The 18,918-nt window shown below is 48.1% G+C and overlaps 1 protein-coding gene across 2 annotated transcripts in view; it reads left to right on the top strand.

Annotated features, from left to right (window-relative positions):
* LOC8029656 overlaps positions 1-18,918 on the top strand; it is a 161,157-nt gene that overhangs the window by 123,724 nt on the left and 18,515 nt on the right. For both annotated transcript variants that reach the window (XM_042286793.1, XM_042286792.1), the window contains exon 2: positions 17,285-17,405. In XM_042286793.1, the coding sequence (XP_042142727.1) occupies positions 17,285-17,405 (121 nt within the window). The remainder of the gene's footprint in view (positions 1-17,284; positions 17,406-18,918) is intronic.

Below are 18,918 nucleotides of genomic sequence, written 5' to 3'. Positions count from 1 at the left end.
GGCCTTCCAATCTGTATGCAGACTCTTTTGTATGATGTATAAGCAGGCTTTAGGGTGTAATAAATTAAATTAAATTTTAAAAAATGCATAATCGGTTGCAGCCGAAAATCAGCGATAAAAATCCTTTCGCGTCAAAAATATACCATCTGTTAAAGCCGCAAAACACTGGTAAACACCCGTCGGTGTCAGAAATACACAATTGGGTAAAGCCGAAAAACACCGATAAGCGTCAGTTATCCGTTTGAGCCAAAAGTGCATAATCGGTTAAAACCGAAAGAACAGTGATGAACAGTGAACAAATAACAGTGTCTGCCCCGGCTAGAACTGCCTTTGTCGAAACCCTCCCCTTTTAGACGTGAACTTTTAGTTTTTATTGTATTTTTTTATCCTTAGCGTGTCCGCCTGAAAGAAATCACCGATATACACGGATACTCAAAAAAAAAAAAAAAAACGCAGAAAGACATCTCTTTAAATATTTCCTTTAGCATAAACACCGGAAAATCTTCAGCGTATATTTATAAGGAGGGTTCTGGGTTTTCGGTATTCCGTAGAGGAAGCCCTGAAGTAACCCCCCAGCCAGTTTTATTAGAGACCTTTCCATGGAAGAGCAATATGTTCCCTCTGAACTGCGCAAGACTCCTTCCTTTCAACCATGCACAACCCTTATCTAGTGCAGGATGTACCTAACGCATTACTAGTAGCGAGTTACTTCCACCTATAGTTACTTTTTCAGTAACGAGTAACCTATCGCTACTTTTTTTTAGAAATGCAACGGGTAACGTACTTAGTTACTTTGAAGTCCTAATAACTGTGTTTCGTTACTTTTGAGGAGTAACGTGTACAACGCCGTTTAAGCTTCTAATTCTAACCTGAGTATGCGTCTCTTGCGACAAGGGCAACTGGTCAACCCGAAAAGCAACTAAACAGTATTACAGTATAGCAAAGCTTATCGCTGAACACGTCATTCCAACTCTATAGCTGGGAATGTCCTTCACCCAGAGGAACACAATACGGTTCGCTGGTTGAAGCTTGTAGAGTCGTGTACAGACCGAATGTAAACCCAGAGGTTGCTAGTGCGGGAAGGCACAGAACCCGTTGTCAACTTGGAACTTTAAAAGCAGAGTGAACAAGAGAGAGAGAGAGAGTAATCCCTGATCCCCCATTTTCTTTCTGAAACACAACAGTGCCGTTCCTTGGAGCGCGTCGGTAGTACGACTCTTCGGCGTCACCGGAGATGCATTCTCAAGGAAGCGTGGAAACCTAACTGATGAAAACTTCGAGAGGCAGCTGCTGCTTAAAAGGCAACTCCGCTCAATTCCAAAAATTCCGGGATGATGAGTGATTTCGCATTAAAAAGCACGAATAAAAGGCACCACATCATTCGCTTCGCTAAAAATAGGATATATATTGTTAAATCTCGCATTAAACTTGACCAGAAATCGAAACCGAGACTTCGGCTCTGTCTAGCAACGTTGGGCTCGGGCCGCCAAAAAAAAATATGGCTATCAAGTTGGTACGAGATGTCACGTGATCTTCTACGCAGCAACGGGGGGGGGGGGGGGGGGGGGGGGGGCGTGTGCCAGGCGCAAATGTCGTCTGCACCGCACCCTTCACCGCGTTTTGGTGGCTATACGATATCCGACGACGTTTGTACAACTGCGGCATCAGTCTATTAGCCCCGAGAGCGAACACAAGCGTCGCTGCGGTCGCCGCGCCCGGATTGGGTGAGGTGTACCGTGACGTCAGGGGGAGTACTCCGCTCCGCGATCTCGCATCGGCTCGCTTCCCAGCACCGGTTTCCTGGTTTGGCGTTGTGTGCCGCAAGCTCTTCGAGGAGCTGGACTGCGTTTACCCGGTGTGCAAGACGTTGAGTTAGGCCGATATTGACGTGCTTCCGTACATTTTATAAGCCTGCTTGTCCTTTTTAACTTTAAAATTGGGTTAAAAATCCCGAAAGCTATCGGCGGCGGCAATTCCGCCGATGAACCTCCCCGTCCGTCATCACGACACAAGGCAATCTTGCGAGGGGTCCGTGAAGCGGTGGCGCGAGTGTTTCAGACGCTGGGATTCTGTTCATTGCACGTTTATAATTTAAGGCGATATTACATCCCGCTTTCAAGGCATTTGAAGTGGCATTTATATCATGGGCCTTTGGGTGGTCGGCAAATTAGCTCGCGACCCTGACTCTGCGCTGCCACTCTGCACGCGCTGGTTCGCAGATGTTTTAAAGGCCCTGCGTCTGATGATCTTGAAAGTGCTCGTGGAACGGGGTTGTTTTCAATAGATGTAGCTTCTTCGTGAATTAATTATATAGTTTACAGACGCATGCAGGCATATTTCTTAGAAGCTGCACAATTACTGGAATTTAGTTTATATGGTAGCAGCAAAAACGGCCGAATTGCCCCCAGTTGTCTGTATGATATGTATTGAACTGCCAAATTATGCACGGCAGTAGTGCCGTAATGTGCAATGTTTATACTTTTTCCTGACATTCTTTATTCCAGCCTTGGGTATTCCGAAAATACACTGCTTAGTCCGAATTGTCATTTCCAATTAAAAGGGACACTGCTGCAGGTCCCCAAAAGCTTCCTCAGCCTCCAAACTCCCTAGAGCTGGACTCTCTGATAACGGAGGAAAACAGGAGGAAGAGCAAGCATTCGAACGTCTCTCCAGTGGTAGATGCAGCACTAGCAGCAGAAAATGTGGAACCTGTGAAGGGCGACAGTTTGGGTGAGAAAAGCTCCTGGTATTTTAGCTTCAGGACAATTCGATTTAAGTAAAATTTCAGTTTTAGGGCTTAAGGGGCTAATAAAGAGCTAGACACCTTCGCTTACGTTTGTTATACATTACTTGAGGGTTGATATAAACAAGTCCACAGATACCACCCGTGTAGTCCATTGAAATACTATCCGAATCCAGCAAAGGTCAAATGCAAGCAATGTTTTTTTTTTTTTTTTTTTTTTTTTTTACTTTGCCCCTGCTTGGGCTGTCTTACTTGTAATTCTCTATTCATGGCCCAGACTGTATTTAACATGTTGCTCGAGCAGCATGCAGCTTTTCTGCTTCAGCGATCTTGTTTAAAAACAGAGATACAAAAAAAAATAATATACATAACCTGCCAATTCATTCAGACCATCAGCAGCATTTATTGTGCAAAATGTAAATCTATGGTGATGCACCTGCAATTGTGGCCATATTTCTTTATTTTCATATACCAGCTGTGATTCATGCGTTGCCTGCCCTGTCAACCATGCTTAAAATGTTGGTTGAAGTTTCGCCTGTAGCTACAGGCCATACCTCAATAAAGGCTCATATAAAAATTTACACTTCCTACGAAAACACGCAAAAAAAAAATTAAATAGAAACGAGCGCGCCGTCAGCTAGCGTCGTCACAGCCTCCACAGGGCGAGCGGGCCGAGTCGGGGAAAAATTCTCTCCTCGCCGTGACGTCACCCCGGTTCGCCGTAAGGGGGCGCCACGTGAACTTCTCGGGGCTAATACACCCAGTCGTGAACGAAACTCCCGAGAGACAATAAGCAGAAACAGCGAGACGGCAGGACGGCTCCCAAGAAACACGCTGCGCATGCGCGTTCACGCCAGTCACGTGGACACAGCTGAGCGCCGAGAGGAAACGTTGCTGACGTCACCCGTTACGCTTTCCCGGAGAAGTAAAAAAAAAGGGGGGGGGGGGGAGGCAATGGTGATGACGTTTAGCTCGATGTTGCCTACGCCGTAGCCTCGACTGCGCTGTCAGCCGATTTGGGCAACTTGGCGTGTTGCGAAGTTCGCCGGACCGTTTAAGAAACATGTAGACAGAACTAGGTCGTAATATTTGACGTGTGGTCTTTCTGGGTCGTGCTGAAGTAGACTGAATTGTCTTTTCAAGGACAGAAATGATGCGGAGTTGTCCTTTAAATGGTATGACTACTGAAAAGAAAACCATGAAAAGCACTCGTGTATTTGGCCGTCAAAATAACAAGAAAGGTGACTCGTTACTTTTGTGGTAACCTAACGCGTTCCTTTTGAGACTCGGTAACGAGTAACGTATTTGTTTACTTTTTGAGCTAGTAACAAGTAACGGTTTTTTTTTTCTTATTTTTGTAAGGTGTACATGTTTGATTTAGTGTTAGTGTGACGTCTATGTTTCCTGGGGGTTGGGAAATCCTTATATGTCATGTTTTCTTCAAACCCTTGTTATTTGTTTTGACACCCGAAATTAACAACAAAAAATAAATCTGGGAAAAAATAACACCGTAAAAAAAAGAAGAAAAACAGCTATGATGAAAATAATCCCTGGAGAAGGGGAACAAGAGGGACAAAGGACAAACACAAATCTCCAAACACAGCTAGGTGACTGGCGAGCGACCGAAAAAATCCGCCTGGTCCGGGTATCGAACCCGGGGCCTCTCCATTACAAGTGGAGCGCTCTACCAACTGAGCTAACCAGGGGTTAGACGTCAATAGAGCAAACGGGTTTTATCAGCCGCCCCCAGTCTAACACCAACAAGGGCAAAGCTTGCAATTTAATGTTATAATTAGAATGCAATTAAATGCAAAGGGGCAAGCGAGCTGGACAATAATGATGAAAATAATCCCTGTGTTTGGAGATTTGTGTTTGTCCTTTGTCCCTCTTGTTCCCCTTCTCCAGGGATTATTTTCATCATTATTGTCCAGCTCGCTTGCCCCTTTGCATTTAATTGCATTCAAATTAAAAAAAGGAAGAAAAACAGCCTCAATTTCTAGGAAAAATAGACCCTAAAAGTACGGAATCCTACTCATAACGTATCGTCAACACGGAACGCTTATGAACACGCTTATAGTTGCTTGACTGCTCGGGAGTTTGGCAGCTGTCCAACTGGGCCAACTCTTCCCTACTCTGTTTCCCAATAGAGACTTTTTTTAGCAGATCGAATTAAATCAAAGCTTTATATATTAGCTAGAAACACCGGAGAGGTCGCTCCGAGACTCCCGGTAGCGACATGCGCAAAGGCGTTGGCGGGCGGAGTATAGCAGGTATCGTTATCGGAGTCATTGGACCGGTGTAACGTAACTCCCTAACGTGAAACGGAGTATAGGCCAGAGCTCGGACCGGTGTAACGTAGCTCCCTAACGTGAAACGGAGTATAGGCCAGAGCTCGGACCGGTGTAATGCAACTCCCTAACGTGAAACGGAGTATAGGCCAGATCTCGGACCGGTGTAATGTAACTCCCTAACGTGAAACGGAGTATAGGCCAGATCTCGGACCGGTGTAATGTAACTCCCTAACGTGAAACGGAGTATAGGCCAGATCTCGCACCGGTGTAATGTAACTCCCTAACGTGAAACGGAGTATAGGCCAGAGCTCGAACCGGTGTAATGTAACTCCCTAACGTGAAAGGGGTATAGGCCAGATCTCGGACCGGTGTAATGTAACTCCCTAACGTGAAACGGAGTATAGGCCAGATCTCGGACCGGTGTAATGTAACTCCCTAACGTGAAACGGAGTATAGGCCAGATCTCGGACCGGTGTAATGTAACTCCCTAACGTGAAACGGAGTATAGGCCAGAGCTCGGACCGGTGTAACGTAGCTCCCTAACGTGAAACGGAGTATAGGCCAGAGCTCGGACCGGTGTAATGCAACTCCCTAACGTGAAACGGAGTATAGGCCAGATCTCGGACCGGTGTAATGTAACTCCCTAACGTGAAACGGAGTATAGGCCAGATCTCGGACCGGTGTAACGTAACTCCCTAACGTGAAACGGAGTATAGGCCAGAGCTCGGACCGGTGTAATGTAACTCCCTAACGTGAAACGGAGTATAGGCCAGAGCTCGAACCGGTGTAATGTAACTCCCTAACGTGAAAGGGGTATAGGCCAGATCTCGGACCGGTGTAATGTAACTCCCTAACGTGAAACGCAGTGAAACGGAGACGCTCGTGAAGCTCCTGGGAGAGTCCGATTCATCATTCAAATGTGTGGCACGATTTTGAAACTATAACGGTCCTTATTCTTTTTATTGATGGGGTTGCTCGTGTAATTTGATATCTATAACCAAATGAAAAAAAAAAAAATAACTGCCGTTGCCGTTTAAGAAAAAAAACTAAAGCAGTAAAAAGTGTTCTTGATTTGTTTCTTACTTGCAAAGTGTAAAGTTGGCGTTCCTTCTAATGGGTAAGGCTGTGCCATCCTGTATGTGACACGGCCTCAGGGTCATCTTTCGGTCCAAGATTCAACTACAGGTTCTTTTGGGATCGTGCGTATTGAAGCGCATAATTTCGCCAGAAGGGGCAAACCTCATCGCCAACAACGAGGCTTTTGAAAATGCAGCGGAAAAGAAACGAGAATAAAAAATAATAATAAATACACCGACGGATCCATAAAAAACTGTCCGCTCTTAATTCCGTAACACTTTGTGTTACACCAACTTCCTTCGCCGTAGACGTTCTTTGCTTGACATCATGGACGCGTGTCCAGACATTGTTGATATAATTGAACAGCTTACACAGCCAAAGAGACAGAGAAAAATAGAGAGGACCTTGGTCAGGGCCTGGCAGGAAGGAGCCTGGGAAAGGGGGGGGGGGAGAGGAGAAGAGAGGAGAGGGAGGAAAAGGGGGAGGGGGAAGGGAAGAGGTAAACGAAGAGAAGAACCCAAAGTCAGCTCCTTTCCAATCTGCGTGGGGGCGGCGAAAACTAAAATGTTCTCGGGCGACGGCGACATGTGGGTGACGCGAGCCAGGGCGGCAAACGGGGCAATTAGTTTGTTTGGCGTCGCTCATCCATCCATCCATTGTGAACGCGCCAGCGAGCGTGGCACGGGGCCAGAACCCCCCGATCGAAGGGCACACGCTCTCCGATCGATCTTGCCCACCGATCGGGGCACCGGGTCGCTCTGGGGGCTGTGACGTCACCCGCCACGCCACACCGGGGCACAGACGCCCCAGAGGTTCCCCCCCTCGGGTTCCCATTTATGGGGAGTCATGACTCATAAACCCGGAGACCTGTACACATTGAAACCGGAGAATTTGGAGTTACCGCAGCATCGAGAGTGAAAATTGAAGGACAAACGCGAGGGGCAGGAACAAGTTCTCAAAAGATAGGACAGATATGAGGAAGCAGTGGAGATCGAACATCTCTAGTTCGTCTATCTTTTTGGAGCTTGTCGCTGAACAGTATTCCCCCACATCGGCTCTCGATTGAAACGACTTGCATCGTTGATCGTTTCTCTATGAAGTGGCATTCTACAAAGCGGCTTCGACAAATTGGAGTTGGAATAAACATCTCTCGACGAAACAGAGTGCGGTAAATCTGGGGCCTTTAACCCCGGAGCGTGCGGAGGTACAACACAAACACGAAACCCCAAGCATGCCTGTGTTTAATTTTTTTTTTTTTTTTTTTTTTGTAGTGCTGGTTTTACACGATAAAGCGCCCTGGGGGCAAACTCCGGTCGTGGCGCCCCCCCCCCCCCCCCCCCCCATTTCTTTTTTTTTTTTGTTATACGCCCCTGTCTATTAGGTGCGGCATCACGTTGTTAGTGAACACGCGAGTAGTGGCCCAACACAAGCGTTTTGTCTGACAAGAACCGTATTTCAAAAACGAACGGCGATCGAGCTTAGCGTGGTGTCGGGCGCTGTATTCAAATAAAATAAAAATAAAAAAAGCTCCAAAAGGGGGGCGTGGCAGCGCCCCCTATTGATGGCGCCCTGGGCGACCGCCGAGGTCGCCCACCTGTGCTATTCTTTCACGCTCCAGTGTTCTCAACCAGCTCGCCTACATACTCACTTTGACCTATCGGTAAAATGTTTACTTGACGAAACACCGTTCGATGCAACAGCTTTCGGTGAACCGGCAATCGATGAAACGGCATTCGGTGCTACAGCGAGTTGACCGCTGTACCACCGCCTTCCGGTCAGCTATAGACGCTTTGCAGCAGCTGTGCATGGGCGCCGCCATAACTGACCTTCAGTTTTTGTGTCCTCTTATTCCGTTTATTTCACTTCATCGTTACCATAGCAGGCCAGGTTATTGCCATATTAGATTCATCTGTGTCCTTTTCTAAAGCATCGGCCTTTGTAGAGGATCGGCAACTACCTTTTCAGTTGCTCGGCATCTCGGTAAGACAAGAGAAGGTTAGCAGTGGCGGCTGTAATTTGGCGCGTGTGTAAAGCGTCTATAGGTATCCAAAATCACTCAACTCTCCTTCAAATGGAAACGGTAAACGACATGGAACGAGTAGTGGAAGGAACGCGCCCAAGCTCCTCGCAGCACCCGTCCACGCGGGTGCCCCGAGGAAGCCTGTCACGTGCCTGCCGCGCACGCATTGTTTGCCGAGACACACTCGGGGAAGGAGACAAGGGCACTGCTGCCATCATTAGAAACCTTTTAACGACGTCCGACGTCGTGTTTCGACGCTCGACTGGACACAGACAAAGGGCTCGCGTCGCAACCGAAACCCCCGCATTCTGCTCTCCTTCTTTTTCTTTCTTTTTTCCGTTTTTTTTTATGGTTTTTCTTTTTCTCCTCGCCTGAACGACAACTCTACACACAAACGCGACGTCGCACTAGCGCTGATGCCGAGCGAGCGGTCGTCGTCGAGTGTGTCCCCAACCCGCACCGGTGCGCCGCTCCGTTTTCAGCTTACCGTGGACCGCATGCAGACGCCAGGACCCATCGCAACCAATCCAGCGCTGTGAACTTCTGTGGGAAGGTGTAGGCCTTGCCTTCTAGGTGGTATCGCTTGCTGCGTGGCCCTTCGCAAGGTCACGTGACACGAGGCGTGGGATTGGCTCGTAGGTTACTGGTAGCGTTCTCTTCGGTCCGTCTTGTAAGGCGAGACGGAGAGAAGGCAGTCCTCTGCGCCGAAAACAATGCGAACGTGCGAAACGGCAGAGGCATTGGATTTGGGTGGATTGGGGACCGTGTGCCCGGAGTTTGTGTTACCTGCTGCAACTTTCCCAAGTTTTTTGTGTTTTTTTTATTTGTTTAGCACCGTTCCGCTTGATTTCTTCGGCCGCTTCCTGTGCACGTTTTCATCCCCCTTGTAAGGCTTTGGCACAGACTCGCTTGGCTTCGCTCCTTTCAATGCGTCCTTACTTTTTCTGTGCGTGTTTGTTTTATTCTTTTTCTGATGTGGTGCCTGTCTTTGCGTGTGTGTGTCCCTTACAATGGTTGGTCACGGTGTCATCGGCTGGGACTTTCTCCAAATCGCATCGGCAAGCAGGCACCGATGGACCGTTGCTAATGTCCTGTTGCTGCTCGCTCACTAACCATGATGGACGGTAAACGAGCTCGTGATTGTTCGCTCTCGGGTAATTTCGAGACCACGGGCACGTGACCACGGGGCACTGATACCCTAAAACGCGTACGAGAGTCATGTCCCCGGTTGAGCCGTTGTTTGACGAACTATCGCGAGTTTGTGAACCTAAAGACCGGTTACACACATTTGCGTTTGAGTGGTGAACAACCGATATACGACGTTTAGGAGCTAAGCTCCTTAGGGTGTAGCCTTGTCCGTCCGGCGTCCGTGCTCACATCGATCTTGCTGGTGCTCGTGCTCGTGAGCTCACGTGCCCGTGTAGGGTAAAAAAAAGTAATGATGACAAAAAAAAAATGTTTGCGCAGTCGCCATGTGCGGGGAGACCCCAATGGATTTCTAGTCCATCGCCTTAACCACTCGGCCACGACTGCGAGACGAGTAGGGGGCTCTGAGATGTGGTAGTACCTCAAGAGCTGGGGATGTCATGGATGAAACGTCGCATGCAGCCGCTCAACGTCTCTACAGGAGAGGGCGCTGCGGTCAAATGCGTATATAATCGCGTTAAACTTTGCATGCATTGGCTCAACGTTTATAGACGAGAGGGCGCTGCGGTCCAATGCTCAAATGCGTATATAACTACGTTCCATACCACACATTCTCTTTCTGACATTAACCGTTGACATAAACTGTGGAGATGCGTTCCCACGGCTTGTAGCGGATCCAAGCTGATCCACTAGAAGAACCACTGGCTCTGCATTTCACCGACCAGAAAGCAGTAATAATGAAGTCGAAACGCAACCCGGAACTCAGCACTCCTATGAGCAATAAAAAAAAAAAAAAAAAAAAAAACAGCACCACCTATGAACAAAATCAGTATCATCAGCACCACCAGAGGTTCGCCCCAATCAACATCATTCACCACGTGGAGATGCGGTCATTTTTTTGTATAGATGCCCTCGCGGCCCCCGATCGGTGGCCGGTTGACCCGATTGATTAGACGACGCATAAAAGCGCCGTCATCGCGGGCCCGTGGCGTGAGGCGCGGGTCGTTCCTCCGCCGGTGCCAACTCGGGGCGCCGTGTGTAGTCCCGCCCTCGAAATGTGTCGACCCACTTCACAGCGGCGGCGGCGGCGGGCTCACATGACGGCGACCCGCGCTCAAAAAAAAATGAGGCAAACCGAGGGAAAGGGGAGAGACGATGACCGGGCAGCTCGGTACCAGTTCATGCGGTCATAATAATCGCCGACCCAACAATGGCCACCCCCCCAAAGAAGAAATAAGCAGTTTCAAACACACACACACGAAAGAAAAAGAGTTGAAAATGACTGCTGACTCGGGAGTAAATTACTCCGTTCCGTGACGAAAACCAATTTCCACCCGTTTTTTTTTATGTTTTGTGCCTTTTTTCTAAACTATCCCGCCATTTTATTTTTGTTTCGCTCGATTTTTGTTAGGTATGTATATTTTTGAACCGTTGAAAGGTTCGTATATTTTGCCGGGTAAGCCTTAAGTTTTCCACCCGCTCTATGAGGCGTGTAGGCCCGTATACGGTATAGACCTTGCAAAACGAAACCTCTTTGTCGCCGTCGCTTGTCCGCCGCCGACGACCGCCGTTTTGTCCGATCGCCATCAAGTGTGACACGCCGGACGATCGCGCGGACACTCCCAGCGACGTCACGTGACCGCCCGCGAGGCGTGCCGCCGCCGCCGGCAAGGTTCGTATACGCGTCTTTCCCGTCTGGGATATCAGATGAATCGCAGTCTTCGAAATAAATATGCTGGTCGCTTCACGTGAATGGTAGAGTGTAGGTATAGGTGGGGCAGAATGTAGATAGAGTGTAGGTGTAAACAGGTAGGAGATGTAGATGCAGTGAAGGTAGTGTATTGTAGGTATACCTTGTAGGTAGTGCAGTGTAGGTAGAGTGTAGGCGTAGGTTGGTGAGAGGTGTAGGGTGTAGGTAGGTAGTAGGTGCAGGTAGGTAAATGTCGGTAGAGCGTAGGTGCAGTTAGGTAGGAAGTATAGGTAGGTAGGAGGTGTAGGTGTAAGCAGGTAGGAGGTGGATGTAGTGTAGAGTGTATGCGTAGGCAGAGTGTAGGTATGTAGGAGGTGTAGGTAGAGTACACAGTGTAGAGTGTAGGTAGGTAGGTGGTGTAAAGTCTAGCTGTAGGTAGGGTGTAAGTATATATGTTGGAGGTGTAGGTAGAATGCACATAGTGTAGGTGTAGGTGGGCAGGAGGTGTAGTTAGTGTAGAGTGTAGGTTTGAATCGAATTGTGCAGCATCATCCCTAGCTTCAACATTGTGAAGAGCGCCGGTGTGTCGTGGGCTTCCCAGACACTGCGAAGCTTGTGAATAACGCAAAGCAATTCGTTTGTGGCGGCTTATCTTGTTATTGCACCGCAGCCACTGAAATAACGGCCTCATTCGAAAAGAACGGCGTTGAACCAATTACAAAGCGAGAGGCGTGAACATAATTAGGCCCCGCATTAAGCTGTCGCTGACCGCAATAGAATGTAGTCACTAAATGAGCTGTTCTCAGGGTATCGGGACTCCCATTCCCCCAGCTGTCTTGTGGGTGCCGCCATTTTGTTGCTTAGTGCGGGGTGGGCGCGATGGGCGATCCTTATGATCTGAAAATGCGACTTTCTCAGCTTTAGATATATACACAAACACACTGCTTATTACAAGCAAGCCCGTGTCTGCCCATGCCGGGTGTGGGCAGTGTGCGTGTGCACGAAACCAGATTCGCGTGAGGCGAAGCATCTGCGCATGCGCAGTGCCGGAAGCAGCGCTACCGCAGTGGTGTGATGTCAGAGGGTTGAGTAGATCTATACGGGTCAGGAAGCTCAGACAATATCGTCGTGCGCTGTCGCTGTATTTTTTTTTTTTTTTTTTTAGGAAACGGAAAAGCCTATTGTACAGTGAGACGAAGCTTCGGGTAGGCGGCAACAATGATTTTAAACACCGGCAGAAGTGCCGTTGCCCTGCAGCGTAGCCCCATGGCCCGTTCTCGCACTCGGGTTTGTTTACGACCGAGTTCTTTAGATCTCTTACGACGAGAGAACACGCTGGCGCCATCTGTGAGGTGTCGCTGGAACTGCCTTTCACTAGAGCGAAGGTTTTGCGCTATTTCCGTTATCAATTGTACGTATACACGTACAATATATCAGAAACTATCATTTATAGCAATGTCAAAAGATTTTCCGGGGCAGATTAAAACAAAATAATGAGCGAAAAAAAAAAAACGGCTTTGCCAAGTGTTTCACGGCTCTCCGATAGATGGTGCCAGTAGGCTGTTGTCGTAAGAGGTTCCAAAAGGTTTTAAGGCACTCGGTTGTAAGCAGCTTCAAGTGTGTAAACCAGTCTTAAGTAACGACTGTTAAGAATAATTTTGAATTATGTTTCTTCAATTCTTCGGTTTTTAACGTAATGAATAAAATCATAAATTCTAAGGGTTCCAAAATAACCAAGCCCATTCACACTTGGGGCCTGCCCGGTCCTGACGAGGACACAGAACGGCCCCACATTCCGAGGCTACAGGCCTTACAGCTGTTGGCTGACGGCACCTCAACTTCGAATTATCCTCCCGCGGCCACCTCCGACGGGAAAAATTCAAGAACATTCCGGAAACGCCGCGAGGCCGCCTTGGCAGACGGGAGAAAACAATGGCGCTGCGGGGGAGGGACCATACCTAGCTCCTTCCTCGCGGGCGAGAGAAACACCTTCCACGGTCATCGGGTGTGACTAACGTCCTTTGTTCGCCCCTAACTCTAGTTGAACGAACTGCGACGCGGGAACGGAAGTGCTCCAAACAACAGTTCGGGCTGCGGCGAGAAGGCCAACACGGGTTTCTTTTGCGCTCATTTCTAGCATTAAAAGAGATACGACTCAGAAAAGGCACCACGAAGGGTGCGGAAGACATTACTCTGAGTCAGGGTTGTACGTAACAGGTTACCACTGACGCGTTACTTTTATCAAGTTGCTGTTTTGTTTAACGAAGTTACTTTTCGAGAGAAGGAACGAGTAACATATGTTTGTTACTTTTTAATGGAGTAAGAGTTACGGTATAAACGTGTACTGTACAAACAAGTTAGCCTATTCGCTTTCACCCCGTCTCGCGCCTGTAACTTTCAAAGCAAAAAAGCGTTAAGAAACGAAAAGGTTCCCATGAATTTGTTTAACAGCTAGGCGTGAAACGACAAAATATTGGAAGCCGGCTACTGCGCAAAAAAAAAAAAAAAAAATCGACACATCCAGAATTACGAAAAAATAACTCCGTTGAAAGGAGTAATCTGAATGCAGCGGAGAAGGGATTATTTCGAAGGGGAGTATCTTAAAAGAGTATTTCGTGACCGGTGTCTGTGAAGGAGCCATTGTCCGGAGGAAACACCCCCGGGCAAAAGGAAAGTCTTCCGAAAGTGCAGAAGGGAGTTTTCCTGAAGGGAGTACCTGAAAGGTGTATTCCAGGAGCGGTGCCGGGGAACGAAAGATTTTCCCGAAAAGCTACTCTCGGTTTGAGAACAACATTTCACTCATCCTTCCTTCCTCGCACGACACGAAAATAAAACCACGTCTCCGGTTTCATTGCTACGATCCCTGACCCTAACTTGTTCCGAAATGCTATCACTAATCATTCGTGCAATAAATGATCCACGGTCTTTCAACACGTTGAAAACCCGAGACTTAAAAACAAAGCCATGGACAACACACACACACACACACACACACACACACACACACACACACACACACACACACACACACACACACACACACACACACACACACACACACACACACACACACACACACACACACACACACACACACACACACACACACACACACACAGGTTGAGCCGAGACCAGGAGGAGAATAAAAATCGAGATGAGTTAAATAAGGATATAAGTCGGGATTTAAATTACACCCGTTTTACTGCGATTCTTTAAATCAAACCTTTCCCGCACAAATAATACCAATTTTTTTTTGGTTGCTTACTTTATTTCTCATTTGATGCTTTGGTCGTGCATTTTTTTTTTTTTTATCTATATCAAATGATTATCCAGCAAGAAATATTGTGGCAGGCTGAACTCGAGCAAACCGCAGAACTCTTCGGAGCAAACAGAAACTGTTGAGCTTTCTTTCTGCCTTTGACTTGTCCGTGAGTTACGTGGCGTTTTATTACAGTCGATGATCCTGCCTCGAAAGTAAGAAAAACTACAAATGCAATGCCATAATGCCATATTGTGAGGAAACAAAAATGGAAAAAGAGTACCAACACTTTTTTTTACTAATAAAAAAAAGAAGTCGAGATCTTTTTAGCTCAGCGGGATTTACATGAATAGAAATGTGTTAATTAAATTGTATTTTAACTGTACAGTTTTTCTTTCGTCCGCATTGTTTTTTTATAATAAAATTGACTGCCACGTTAAAAAAAATACACCAAGTGGTAAATAATTACTTGTTTTTCTAGCTACGGTGACATAAATACAATGAATGATTTATATCAAATAAGTATATAATTTAAATAAAATCAATCTGATTTGTGTGATTTTTTTTTTCTCTCATCCTGGCTAGCCCTTTGTGTGCAAACGATTTTGTTGTTGTTGTTAGTATTGTGTTTTTAAGACGTTGAAAGTTGACCAGCTCGCCCGCATGTTGTCTCTTATTTCTATTTGTGGCCCGCTTGATCTTTTTTTTTTTTTTATTTGTCTTTCCTATTTCTTTTTTTTTCTACCTGCTCTCTCCCCCTCTCTACACTCTTAAAAAAAAAGGGTGTATTTTTACACCGTTTGTCCCACATAATGCAACCCAAAACTTCCGTTCGACGTACAGCGCACTGTCTTCGAGCTGACGGTACTAACTTGCACGAGAGGCTTGATAACCGTGTGGTACAACTTAATAAAATAGTTAATGTACTTGTTACCCACTACAAAAAAAATAATAATCGGGGTTTTGTTGGCCCTACTCTCCCCACAGCAGCGGGCCGCGGCGCTGTGCTAAGCTATATACACTATAGCCTCCCCAGCGCTGCACGAAAAAGCGACGGTTTTATCGTAACAGCGCGCTCGGCTGCAGTCCGCGCGTTGACTGGCAGATAGCGGAGAGCGCGCGTACGTAAGTACACGTGCGCTACGTGCACGGGCATACGCGCGTGCATCGACTAACGGAGACTCCGTTTTCAACCCCTAAGCCGACGGTGTTGTGGGAGCTATACCTGCTCGCCGCGGACCAATCAGCAGCCTTCCTCTCGTCACCTGGTTTCTCTTTTCGCGCCTGGGCACGGGCGAGAGTGTGATCACGTGGCGAGGAGATGGACGCGCGAGTGGTCCGACGATCGCGTGGCTCTCACCGTACCGTCGGCTTAGGGGTGAACGGATGGACTCTGCGGCGGCGGAAACCGTGCATGCTGATGAAGGGAACGTCCACTCTGCGCCGAGATAAAAAAAACGAAACGAGACAGAGCCCCCGTATTTTTTTCCGGCCGTCGAGCGCGCGCACACGGTCGCCCTCCCTCGCGACTTGACGAAACTCGACGGAACGCAACGGGCCGGAACGAGAGCGAGAACCGCGCCGTCGCCGTCGGCACTCGAGCCTGTCCGAATGGTTATTCTCGAGATGAAAAAAGAGGGACGTTATTGCCAGCGAGGAAGAGCGTTTTTCGGGTTAGCGATGCGATTTAGTCCAGTCTCGCGACGTTTGTAGACATACTCGGGTTTCTTTCAATCTTTGCCTATTACGTGCTTGCTCCCTTTTAAAGTTTTTTTTTTTCTTTCTTTTTAGGCACCTTATTTTTACGTGAAAACCAAATTAAAAATGTTGAGTCGTCGTCTGGTATTGATGCTCAGTTTGTTAAAGGGAATAACAGTGGCGTCAAACACGTTTCTTTCTTTCTTTTTTTCTTTTTTGCCAGGGGGGGGGGGGGGGGGTTGTGGTGCATAGTCTTCCCTCTGTTTTTCTGTTCTTTTTGTTCATTTCATTGCGTTCGTAGTAAAAAATTAAATGTATTTGAATCCTAAGGATAGGGTCAGAACAGCGGAAGGGCGAGAATGTTTCTCTCCTTATAATCGATGATCACTTTTATTTTGCGATAATTAATTAACGGGAGCTGCTTAATGTGGCTAAATCTAGCGACCGTATGGCGGTTGTTCGTGACGCTGTTTTGTACCATTGCGCGATCGTTTCATTGAAGCAAGCAATATACAAACGCTGTTAAAATATCTCTAGTTGAAAACGAAAGCAACTTTGTAATTGAACACTGCGAATGTCTTTAGAGCAATAGGTCGATCTGCCACAGAGAAATGGTGACCCTGATTAAAGCTGTAGCCGAAAAATTTTGCCAGTGCAGCATCACTGCTGGCCCGGGTTCTTCAACATGCATCACGACCGCACGCCGCGGTGCGATGCTTATCCATATCGGCAGGGTAGGGTGTGAGAGATTGAATCTAGGATTCTCTGGATCCAGTTCTTCAATCTCACCTCCCGTGTGTGCGCCTGTTTTAACGCACAATGTGTTTTAGCAGCCGATTTCCACGGAGTTCTTGTAATGTTTGGCTATAACAAAAAACCGACACTGACAAGTGTTACACCCATAGGGAACCATATAAAGATACTTCAATCTCCCGTCAAGGTTTGAACTCCCCACCTTCAGATTGGGAGCCATGTGCATTGCTGACTTAGCTATCCAGGGTGGAGGGGTCGAAACTTGCAAAAGCGAAGTCATTCGCGCGGTGGCACGCTTCGCGGCCTTTTTGCCACGCTGCGCCATCTCATGGCGTATGTCAGAAATGAAAGGGAATTCATTAGACGTTGCCGTTCATATGCCATTCGCTTTTTCCCTGAAGCACATTCCGTGCTTTAACAGTCTTTATCAGCACCTTGTATACATTTCTTTTTTCCATTGCGTCTTTTTCGGAATCATTAATCCCGAATAGCATGTCGAACTCTTCACGGTTTGGGAAAAAAACAACTTAGCGAAGAAGCAGCGTCTGAGCCACACGCAGTGACGTCAGAGTCGAGACTCACGGTGTGTCCCTTGTATCCTTCACAGTGCGTGCCCAGTTCACCGATTGCAGCGCCAGCCGTGCCCAAAAGTGCGAGAACGACCTGATGGTGCTCCAGCTCAAGGCCCAGGGCGCCATCACGACGCCGGAGCTGAACGAGAAGTGCAAGTGAGTGACCGTGCCAACAAGGCCGGATCTTCTATACACGTCACCTAAAGAAGGCCAGCGCGTATCACAGATTGAAGGCAAGTGCTGGGTCGGCGTTCGGAAAAACACGGGCCCCAGCCGAACACTGATGCAGCAGTCTTCTTCGATCTGTGCCCCGCGCCGAGCTCCGATACGTAACGTGGAAGATCTGGCACTACGGCCTTGTCATCTAGGAGGCGTCCACACACATTAGTTCTATGTTAGGGCCGAGACTTTTGCTTTATGTAGCTTTATGCGCCAACCCGTCGACGCTGTTAAAGAGTGAGGAGTCTCGCCGCACACGAAAGGAGGGAAAAAGTATTTGGGAGGGAACTTGCGGACACTAACCACCCTCACTCTCGGTCCTTAGCGAACAAACCTCGGCGCCTCGGGACACCTTGCCAGTGAGCCCTTTGGCTTCTCTACTTGATGCGCGTCTGCTAGTTGTTAGACAAAAACAACGTACCGCTGGAGTTATTTCGTCTGCCGTCTCTGAAAGGCGAAGTCGAGCTCGCTCGTAAAGACCTGCACTTCCGAAAGTCGCAGGAAAGGTGAGACAGACGCTGACGACGTTGCGAGCAGACGACATTGCAAAGGAGCAGACGACGCTCAAATAGGGGGTCGCGATCAGCCAATCAGGGCTCGGCGTTCTGACGTCACCGCTACCCCCTGCGCTAGAAGCAGACGAACTTGCCCTCCGCATAGACTTTTTTTTTTGTGTACTCTGGTTATGGTGCCTGGATCGCGTCTTCGACTGGTGTGTTTAGCGTCCTATCCCGCCCATACATCAAAAGTGGTCCCAATGTGGCAACAAATGACGCGAGTGTCATGCTGTTGCCCGTCGCGATCCTGGCGGTTGGCCGTAGAAATGCTGGCGAAAAGCACGAGCGAACGCGAGTGTCGCCTCCGTCACGGCGTCCGTTTAGGCGTCCCAACTTCCGGCTGCTCCAGCTTCCGTGAACTGTCACAGTGGAAAGCGACCTGCAGCAGAACAGGCGTCTGCCACTTATACCACAACTGTTGGGGCGCCGCCAGGGTCGCAACATGACACTTCTATGACGTCATCAGGAGGAAATCGAGGGACCACTTTTTTGAACCCGGTAAACACACCAGTCGGAGACGCGTTCCAGGCACCATACTCTGGTCTCCAGTCACCTAATAGGTGTATCCGGTATGGGCGACGAAAAAAAAAAAATAATATTGCACTCCCCCCCCCCCCCCCCCCCAACCTGTAAATAATAATAAAAAAAAAAAGTAGAGGGGAGGCAAAACGCGAATTAGTGACGGTAAGGTTTTCGTAGATGCTTTCACTGTCCCGCAACGTTCTCCGCAACCCGCTACGAGATCCGCGACTCTGCAGGCCAGGCTAGCGATACGCATGCGCAGTAGTGGAGTCTTCGTTCCGGAGAGCGGGCGGGAAAGCGGTCTCCGAAAACTCTCTAATCTCTTCTAATAGTGTGGCGACGGCAAAACAATGTTTTCGCCCACACTGGAA

Source organism: Ixodes scapularis, unplaced genomic scaffold, assembly GCF_016920785.2.
Source record: "Ixodes scapularis isolate PalLabHiFi unplaced genomic scaffold, ASM1692078v2 PGA_scaffold8__174_contigs__length_109621045, whole genome shotgun sequence".
Taxonomy (NCBI): Eukaryota; Metazoa; Arthropoda; class Arachnida; order Ixodida; family Ixodidae; genus Ixodes; species Ixodes scapularis.
This window is presented reverse-complemented; position numbering and strand designations above follow the sequence as displayed.